General features: G+C 35.8%; 1 protein-coding gene across 5 annotated transcripts in view; it reads left to right on the top strand.

The window, feature by feature from the left end:
• The window catches only part of LOC106875521 (uncharacterized), a 113,678-nt gene that overhangs the window by 64,695 nt on the left and 38,035 nt on the right, over window positions 1–10,948 (top strand). For all 5 annotated transcript variants that reach the window (XM_014923710.3, XM_089366275.1, XM_014923708.3 and 2 more), the window contains exons 2-3: window positions 4,047–5,265; window positions 7,898–8,392. In XM_014923710.3, the coding sequence (XP_014779196.1) occupies window positions 4,062–5,265; window positions 7,898–8,392 (1,699 nt within the window). In that variant the 5' untranslated portion in view covers window positions 4,047–4,061. The remainder of the gene's footprint in view (window positions 1–4,046; window positions 5,266–7,897; window positions 8,393–10,948) is intronic.

The following is a 10,948-nucleotide window of genomic DNA, read 5'->3' as shown; positions in this document are numbered from 1 at the left end:
CTGCTGCTGCTGCTGTTGTTGTTGTTGTTGAGTCCGTAGGTCAACTCTGACCGAACAGAGCTACGATGAAAGTATTGCGATGTTAGATCATGTTATAATATGAGGAAAATTTGGTTGCTACTACTGGAATGTTGGCTGACCACATCATCTCGGCCGTCATTGGCGTGCACTCCAACGGCGGGACATGAGTTCTACCTTAAGAAATATTATAATAGAACATGGGGCAAAATAATTTGTAGGTGTTAGGTCAGATTTTTTATTTTGTTTTGAGGTCGACTGAGCTTTTTACCGATAAACTACATCGCCGTTCTAGAGCGGCAGGAAATGTTAGAGCATCGACTAAGATACAGTTCTATATTTAAGAGATGAGGAATTATGTACATTATTTACATTATTTACATTTGACGGATATTTTCCCTCATCTTGTTTGTTGTTGATACAACGTTTCGGCTGATATACCCTCCAGCCTTCATCAGGTGTCTTGGGGAAATTTCGAACCTTGGTTCTCATTCCTAAGGCATTTATCGATGTTGTTGTTATTATTATTATTATTATTATTATTATTATTATTCAGGTCTCTGCCTGAAATCGAACTCGAAATCTTGGGGTTAGTAGCCCACGCTCTTAACCACTACGCCATATGCCCCAAAACACCTGATGAAGGCTGGATGGTATATCAGCCGAAAAGTTGTGTTAACAACAAACAAGATGAGGACAAATATCCGTCAAATGTAAATAATGTAAATAATCGGCTAAGATATCTGACGGTATTAACCCCGTCAAAATCGAGAGCAAAAAATGACAGTAGAGACATACAAGTTCGGTTTCCTTGTAAGTCTCCACTGTCTCTGAGGAAGCTCTAAGGAAATACACAGGCACCCAGCTTTGAGTGCACTGTAGAAGGTGCTGTAAGCCAATGAAATCGATTTTTCGCATCTTTGTCGTTTATTTAATTTCGTAAATACATGCACACGCACACACACACACACACACACACACACACACACACACACACACACACAGATTTTCCCAACACATTTTGTATTGAAGTGATACAATGTAATTTATCCAGACTTAACCATGCCTTACTGCTAGTATGCTTGACACACATTTATACTTATAAAGATTTACAACTCATAAAACGCGCATTTGTAAAAGCTTCCACTCTATTATTTAGACATATTATTTAGTATTTCATGTTGAAAAATCACTTACTGCCAAATGAAGGGAAAAAAATACATTTTTATAGTTGGCTGAGTTAGCCATGGGATCATCATTGTAACCAGTAATTGCCATTTTCGTCATGAAAAAGTTACTGCTCAATATATGAACAACCGAAACTAATAAATCCGTATTAATAACTGCTATGTAGCGGCGTAGCGTTGCCGTAGTATTAATATATATATATATATATATATATATATATATATATATATATATATATATATATATATATATACACACAGAGTGAGAATATATGTATATATATATATATATATATATATATATATATATATATATATATGTGTGTGTGTGTGTGTGTGTGTATGCACGTGTATATATACACTCATATATATTGTACGCACACACACATTAATACAAGTGAGCTGTATGTTGTATGTACGTACATCTGGCGTGCGTGCGCGTGTGAGAAAGTCATTACATGTTTATATATGTGTGTGTTTATGCGGGAGTGTGTGCGTATATGCAGGTGTATATCTGTGTCTATATGTGTATGAACCGATCAAATCATATCTCTTCACCTAATAAATACATCGAAGACATTCAGAACAACGCTCCCACCAGGTTACTGTCATTTCTACTGCTGTGAACATTCTTTATCGCCGTTATTGCCTGAATAAATATAAAGGCAGCCATCTTTAACACTTGCTTGTTTCCCAGCACTGCTAGCAGTTTTTTTTGTTTTTTCTCTCTGCAAGTCCAGTGTTCATAGAAACTAACAATCTTAGCAGAATTAACAATGGGATTCACACACACACACACACACACACACACACACACATACGTACTCGCGCGCAAACACAATCACACACAAAGAAGCGCACACGTATATATATGTATACATACACACACATACGCACCCTCAAACACACACACACACAGAGAAACGACATGTACATATACACACGCGCGCACACACACGTACGCATATATATAAATGCACGTATGAATTAATATAAATATATATATGTATATGAATATTTATATATATACTTACATCTATTTATATATAGAAATATTTATATATACCCAAGCATAGATATGCACAACTGTATTTACTCACTTATATGTAAATAAGCGTATATATATGTGTATATGTAAATATGTATGCTCGTAATTACGTATGTATGTTTGTAGATGAATCTATCTATCTATCTATCTATCTATCTATCTATCTATCTATCTATCTATAGATAGATAGATAGATAGATGATAGATAAATAGATGATATATATATGAAGTAATTATCGCTGCTATGTGATATGAGGTTTCCTACCAGGATTATGTAAGCTACGGTAAAAAAGGAAGAAAGGAAGAGAAGAACAATAAAGAATAATATAAAAGGAAAGAAGAAAAAGAAGGGAAATCTCTAAGTGATACAACAGAAATTTGAGTTCTTACGAAACTTATCTGCTGCGCCTCAACATCATTGCAAATATATAAGCATTTTCATTGAAATTAATCTGGCTTCATCGTTAATGGCTTTCGTCGCTGTTTCCTTACGATTAACGGCCTTGTGTTATCTGTTAACCAATGGTATTTTCTATTACTCGAAACGTCAGACTATTTGTAATGCAATATTCACCGGACAGTATTTATTTACCATTGATGTAACAGTCCACCGTGGTCGACACCACTAATTAGGTGTTCTGGGCTTGGCCGGTTAAGTTTCGTGGGTGGTGTGTTTGGGCTTGAGTTGACCCGAGTGACGATGGTGTGGTGGTGGTGATGACGGTGGTGGTGGTGGTGGTGGCGTATGGGCTTGAGTTGACTCGAATGATGATGGGTGTGGTAGTGGTAGTGGCGGTGGTTGTGGTGGTGGGCCGGATTGGTCGCTAATCAACATAATCATCGAGAATGAGAAACAGCAAAAACAACCGCAGCAGCAGCAACAACGCTATTTCCGTCATCACCAGTTCCATCACCTTCGTCATCGTCGCCATCATTGTCGCTGTCTTCGTTGCCGTCATCTTGCCCTCCTCTTCCTTTCCTCTTCTTCTTCTCCTCCTCATCCCCCTGTCTTTCTTGTCTCCTCCTCATCATCATCATGAACTTCCTTCTCATCGTCGTCGTCGTCATCATCATGGCTATTTTCAACATGGCGTGGCTGTGTGTTAAGATGTTTGTTTCCCAACCATCCGGTTCCAACCAACAGCACCACCACCACCACCACCAAAACCACCACCAAAACCACCACTTTGAACAAGTTTTTTTTTTAATCTTATATAGGTTAGGACTGACTAGAATCCTATTGAATGAAATTTGGTAGACGGAAACTGTAACAAAGCTGGTCAGCGATAGTTTCTGATGGAAACACAGAGTTCATCTACCGCCCGGATTCACACCACCACCTAATTCTAGGTATCATTGGTGGAGTTCCCTTTGTTGCAGACATTTGTGTTAGATTGCTAACCGGAGAAAAACAGCCCCCCACTGAGGCCCCGTTTGACACCCTCACATGGTTCTGGATGCCTTTGATAGTATCCCCTTTATTGTAAACATTCGGGTCAGGTCTTCAGTCATAGGAACATCCTTTCTCTTTATTTCAGGGCTGGTTTGATACAATCCCTTGGTTCTGGGACCTTTGGTGGAGTCTTCTGTATTGGAAACCCACGCATAAAGGCTTTTGTTTAAAGAAAATACAATTTTTTTTATTTGAAGTCCTGATATAAAGGGTTATACTGGTTACCTTTCTGCTTTTGACTAAACGATAAAAAATAAAACCAGAAAATTGATTTTAAAAATGCGCTTCATTTAATACGACCTCCTGTCTGACATACTGTTTTATTTTTTATGTTTTTCAGTTGATGCAATCCTAAATGAGGCCCATTCGAACAACCCTGTTACTATTAGCACTATGTGTGTACGGAGCACTGAGCGTGAGTCGGCAAAAAAGAAGCATTTTAGATACGGCCGAAAATCCGAGCGACCTGCATGAAGCTTTGCGTGTGCTTGAACGTGAAAGGCGGCGTTTTCAATTGCATGCAGCCGACGAGGTACTCCCTCAGGAAGGCATACAATTTCAAGATCAACCTATCATAGTTGATAATCAAGGTGATAGCAATGACGACGTTGATGAAGAGGATGAAGATGAGGAAGAGGATAGTGAAGATGCAGGAAGTTTGAATGATGCAAATTCTGATAACTTGCTCTACTACGGACCGGAACAAGCTCGTGATGTACAAAGTTTGATGAGAGAGATTGAAGAAGACCCTTTAGAACGAACAGGCGATCGTGACAGACGTTTGAATTCATTCGGGCTCTCAGATGCAAAAGACGATCTAGCTTTAAATAATAGGCCTTCCCTTGATTCAGATTATAAAAGGCTTTATAAAAAATATGCCAAGAAAATGGCTAAGCGAAATTACTTGGCGCCAGAAGACACCGCCGCTGTGCAATCTGCATTTAACAACTTAACGCCAGAAGAAATTAAAAAAATAATTTTACTCGCCGGCAATTTGCAAAACGAAGAAGTCGAAACGAATTTAAACATGGATGACTTAACATCTGATAAAAAACGGGACCGAAAGCGAGGAAACTTTGAAGATGCAGACGTCACAAACACGTTGAGTCATGCAGAACTGCAGGATTTGATACAAAACAACGCCATGTCAGACGATATTGATGATTCAACAACAGAAGATGGTTATCGAAGCAGGCAATTTAAGAGAGAAATGGAAAACGAACCAGGAGATAATCTTATTGTTGATGACCAGTCTAATAGCGATTTGATGGAGATGAGCATTAGTGATCTGGCTAAATTAGACAAACTACAACGTCTGCAAAAACAATTCATGAAAGATATTGAGAATGCTGAGGATACAAGCTTGAATGAACAGGATGAAAATAAAGATGAGAGCTATTTGGAAAAAGACGATGCTGGAAACGGATGGGCGCCACAGCAGAGCAGCATGACAGAAGATTTAGTTCCTGTTTCTGATTCACTGCAAGGAGATGATGAGGTTGCGGAAGAATCATCAGATTTTAATGCTGAAAATCAAGAAATAGGAACACCAGATATAGGTTTGTAAACTCATTTCTTCTTCTTCTTCTTCTTCTTCTTCTTCTTCTTCTTCTTCTTCTTCTTCTTCTTCTTCTTCTTCTTCTTCTTCTTCTTCTTCTTCTTCTAATTATAATAATTATTATTATTAGTATTGCCTCCGCCTTAGCGAAGGCAGAAGTATTGTTTTCAGTTGCGTTTGTTTGTTTGTCCGCGGACACGATATCTCAAGAACCGAGGGATGGATTCAGATGAAACTTTCAAGGATAGTTGGCCTCGTGACTGGCAGACACTGATTATATTTTGGGATTGATCCGGTACCGGACAAGGATTCTGGATTATTTGTTATATTTACTTTACTTTACATGAAGTATTACGATCTTACGTTCACTTTCAAGTCTTTTCCTGATTATTTCCCTTGAAAGCAAGCTCATGGTTTCCACGTAAGCTATGGCGGCGTTTCTGTTTTCAAAGTTTTATTTTCGTTTCTCTGTTATTAATTTTACTCGCGGTCTTATCTTAGTAGAAACTGATGGATAAAGAAATCAAACTACATAAACCAATTTTTAGCATTATTCGTGATTTCATTTTGCTTTTGTGTTTTAATTCTATTTTAGCTAGAAGTTTTAGTGGTATTTGACTGCTATATCAAGCGTATTCAGTGATCCCGTGAATGCCTCCTCGTTGGCTCATACGATATTGATTGCCCTCTTCGTTAGCTGAAATGTTTTCAGTTTATTTGCAAACAACTTGCAGAAACAAGCGTTACCAGTCGAAAGTGCTGCATACTGGACAATGCAGGCTTATGGGACCATCGAGAGAGAAGTGCCTTGCCCTCGATGTCACTGTTGTGCACCGGTACCACTTGGTTACCATGTTTAGCAGTCCAAATGGTTACCATGTTTTACTCAATATTATTCTAGCCATTGCTCATCACCTCTTTTCAACGAAATCCAGTGACTTACCTTCTCCACTATAGCCTGGATATCGATCATGATAGCATGTCTTGAGTTAGGCCTAACGACAACAGCCATCACCTCATACCACTTTCATATGTTTATTATTAGTTCTGATGGAATAACATCTTCATCAATTGTGTCCCACTTATGATCATCCTGTATTTGTCCAACACTGACTTTCTTAGATTACATTATCCAATGTGTTTTTCCATTTGAAGATAAGACATGAAGGTGTAATTTAATCTGAGCGTGATTTGACGGCTGTAGCTTATCGGTTGAGTCACCACGATAAAGTCACTCATTGGCTTAAGATTTTCTCAATATTTTTATTGATTGACTTTTTTTTATGGGTGAGAAATTTCCATTTAATAAAATTGAACTACAATCATTGATCGATATTATGCATTGAAAATCGCATTAAAAAATTAAATTGAACTTTGAATGGTATCATTGATTTTTTTCTTCAAGGTTACGATTTCCTTTAAACATATTCCAAGATTTTGGTTATTAAAAGAAATATGCCAGTTTAAACAATTTGAAATTCTCACGCCCCATATCACAAATTGGAAAAACAGAGAAAATGTCTTGCAAGTTTATTTATTTTTTTCTTTTTAGAGCGAATGAGGGAACCGCTATCTAGTCGCTCGATTTGCTAGAAATAGCAGTGAAATATTTCTCTGATTACACACTTTGCCGTTCCCCCTATGTTAAATGACTGTAGAAGTGAGCATATGGCGTAGTGGTTAAGAGCTTGGGCTACTAACCCTAAGATCCCGAGTTCGATTCCAGGCAGTGACCTGAATAATAATAATAATAATAATAATAATAATAATAATAATAATAATAATAATAATAATAATAATAATAATAATGATGATGATAATAATAATAATAATAATAATAATAATAACATCGAAAAATACCTTAGGAATGAGAACCCAGGTTTGAAATTCCCCCAAGATACCTGATAAAGGCTGGAGCGTATATCAGCCGAAACGTTGTGTTAACAACAAACAAGGTGAGGACAAATATCCGTCAAATGTAAATAATGTAAATAATGTACATAATTCCTCATCTCTTAAATATAGAACTGTATCATGAGAAATATATAGAGCATTGGTTCATAAGTATGTTGGGAGAATGTACATAGAGCGTCATCTCACCGGTATCACAACGTCTTGTGTTGTTATCTCGACAAAGATTTTGGAGATTGTGCGTATAATATATGTTGTCTCGCTTAAATTTTATAATTCAAAGCAAAATCATGATCTTCTTATACATGCAGAACTCGAAAGCACCTGCTTGATGTTTTTCTTGTGTTCTTTAATCTCCACTAGACTGCGTTATCCTCCGGTTAAAACGATTTATTTTGGGTATTTCATATGTGAGTGATTATCCTTCTTTATCCTTGTACAGTGGAATAAATCATCTGACGTGTTTCTCTTTCTTTTTTTTCTGAGGCAGCAAAGTGTAAGTGTAATTTGAAGGATCTTTAGTCGCTATTTTTAGCATGTCGAATGACAGTGAAAATGGAGTTATCTCGTCGGCTACATTCATTTTTGTCTTACGTCACTGATATAGCATTTGCAATAAATGGTTTCAGTTTTCAATTTTTCTTAATTTTGCTATGTTCGTATTAGTTTCTTTCAAAAGCTTTCAATTGAATTTTCCATTTTTCTTTTTTTTTCGAAAACAGCCAAAATCATCGCTAAACTATGGATCAAGCACAAACTAGAAGGAATGGAAATAGATTATTTGACTGACGCACTCAAAGCTGCAACAGCTTCTCAAACAACGCAGAACACAGATGAATCGATTCCAAGAGAAATTACTGACCTTCAGAAGGCCATTAAAGTAGAAAAACTTATGGAAGAACTAGGAAACAAGGAAATAGATTCAGACACAGAAGATGCCTTGGACAAACTGGCATTGGAATATCTCCGAAGATTTGATCGTCGTTCAAATGATATCAAAAGTTCAGTAAACAAGAGATCTCGGCCGATTATCAAAATGACGGCAAACGATTTAGAAAACAATAAAGAAAGCGACTACATTGACAACCAACAAAACTACCAAAACAATCTAATGAACGAACCCCTTAGGAAAAACATTCAGTTACCTTTACTGTATGACATACCAGACAACAGACTTCAAATGTTACAAGACAACAGAGCAAACATTCCATCCACGGGTAAGATAAGCCCACAACTTTTAATTAAGGAAGACAATTTTTTGTTATTGTTGCTTATTGTTTTTGTTGTTGTTGTTGTTGTTGTTGTTTAGTCCTCGGATATTCTCGATTGAATGGACCTATATATTCTATATATTCTTTTATATATTCAATATATTCTAGGTTTAGCAATCCGGTGCTCTATCATTTTACTGAGGCAGAAAACAAGAATAATGTTTAGAACATCAGACGAAACGCCTTGTGACATTTATTCCGCCTTTTATTTTTCTGAGTTCGTTTCCCACCAAGGCCTATAAATAAAGCAACAATCGAGGCCGTGGACAGGCAGACTCAGTAAAGCATTAGACAAAATGTCTTATGGTATTTGTTTCAGTTTTTGCGTTCCGTGTTCAAATATCATCATGGCCTAAATGGTTGAAGAGGAGGTAGACTTTTAATATCATACCCCGTTTAATACCAACACCTAGGCCTCGTGTACTTTTAACAGAGTTCACTCTGTTGCAAGCATTCGGCCGAGGTTTCTGCTTGAACAATACATTCTACCCTATCTACCTCCCACTCGACCCGAAATACGTGAAGGCGTAGCAATAAATACAAAAAGAAACGCCCTATTTTGCGGCATACATGTCGACGTGGTATATAGTGTAAATATTGTGAACATATATGGACAGATTAGAAACACACTGTTCGATGTATGTGGTGTGTTTCTATTTTCATAAAGACAACAGAAGTAATTTGAGGAAGACCAGACGTATATTTCTAACTTGCAGAATGAAAGACTATCATGGATTCGAACTCACTGTTCGAGCCACTGGAAGGCGCTTTACGCGTTCGTTTTTGACGGCGAGAGTTAACAAGATCGCATCAATAATTAAATTAATGACCGTCGTTTAAAGCGAATCGCTGTTTTAACTGAATATTTGCCAATTGATAAAATCATACTAAGATTCAACGCATAAGTTTCTCAGTATCTACGCAGCAAAGAGGTCGGTATAGAAACATCTCTTGTTTAAAATGTCGCGAAGTGAATCTCTCTTCTTCGACAACACGCTGTTTTCTGTCGCTTAAAAATATTCGCAGGAAACTATGTGTCAACTTGAAAGAAGAAACGTGAAAAATTAAAGTGTCTTTTCTCAAACATAGAGTAAAGAACACGGAAGAAATATGGAATACGTGAAGCCTAATGTATACGTACACAGACACACACAGACGCACGCAAAAACACACACACACACGCAGAGACATACATACATGCGTAAAGATGCGCGCGTGAGTGCACTCTGATGTAAAGATACATGTATAAAATAAAAGAATTCCTAGTCACAACCACCGGTTGCGCATGCGTAGAAGTCATATTTATTGTCAAGGTTTTATGTCTGACGTCACTATACATTTCACTAGAAGTGAAAATAATGGTTTTGTTATATTTTTCTGTTTCTTGTATTATGTTTAAACAAACAAACAAACAAAGGATAATAATAATAATAATAATAATAATAATAATAATAATAATAATAATAATAATAATAATAATATTTTTTTCGGATTATTCATTTATTTATTTATTTTGCAATTTATTTTGCGTTTTCTTTAAAATTATCGTTTTAGAATTTTTTTTAATTATTAATCTAGCTATTGAATTCTTGCGATAACATTATCATTTCCTGGTTGCATTTTCATAAACATAAAACAGACATATTGAAGCTGCTGTTTGTTTTAATAATTAAACTACAAAATTTACTTTATAAAAATATATAAAATGAATAACAAAAACACATAGAAGTATCGGAGGCCGAAGTATTTGCTTTTATGAAAAATCAAAAAGAAAAGGAAAAGTCAAACTTCAATTTGTTTCCTTCTACAACTTTGCTACTGTGCTGCAAATATTCAAAACAAATCAGATTAATTTTAGTTTTGCAATAGCATTGGGTTATTGTAACCTTAATATATTATGTTTACTTAGCTTTACACATATATTTTTTCTCTCTCTCTCTCTCTATATATATATATATATATATACACACATATTTTTTTTAAAGCGGCAAAAACATCACAAAATCTTCTACTCAGAGTTTCACGCTGCCGACAAACGGGAACGTGCAACTCTAAGTAGCAGATTTTGTGATGTTTTTGCCGCTTTAAAAAAATATATATATTACTTTACCTTCGGTATTCGAGTACTATTTTTTTCAGACTTGTTTTGCATTTATTTGTTTACTCGTGTATATATATATATATATATATATATATATATATATATATATATATATATATAGGATCGTACAATAAACATACAGACAGGTATATAGTTTCATAGAATAGTTGCTTTCGAAGTATTTTCTTATAACCAATAACAAGAGATTACTACATACAGTCCTTATAATGTAATCCTTTTATCAGTTTATTTTTCTTCTTTGGAATCATTAATATGAAAATAACCACAGCAACCACATTTAATGGGTTATATAATTAACAAGCAGCTGTTTTATTCTTTAATGTCAGGAAGTATTAGACATTGAGGAAATAATAAACTCTTCAGTCAGAGAGATACAAAAA

This window comes from Octopus bimaculoides, chromosome 18, assembly GCF_046866305.1.
Source record: "Octopus bimaculoides isolate indiv1 chromosome 18, ASM4686630v1, whole genome shotgun sequence".
In the NCBI taxonomy this organism is placed as follows: domain Eukaryota; kingdom Metazoa; phylum Mollusca; class Cephalopoda; order Octopoda; family Octopodidae; genus Octopus; species Octopus bimaculoides.
This window is presented reverse-complemented; position numbering and strand designations above follow the sequence as displayed.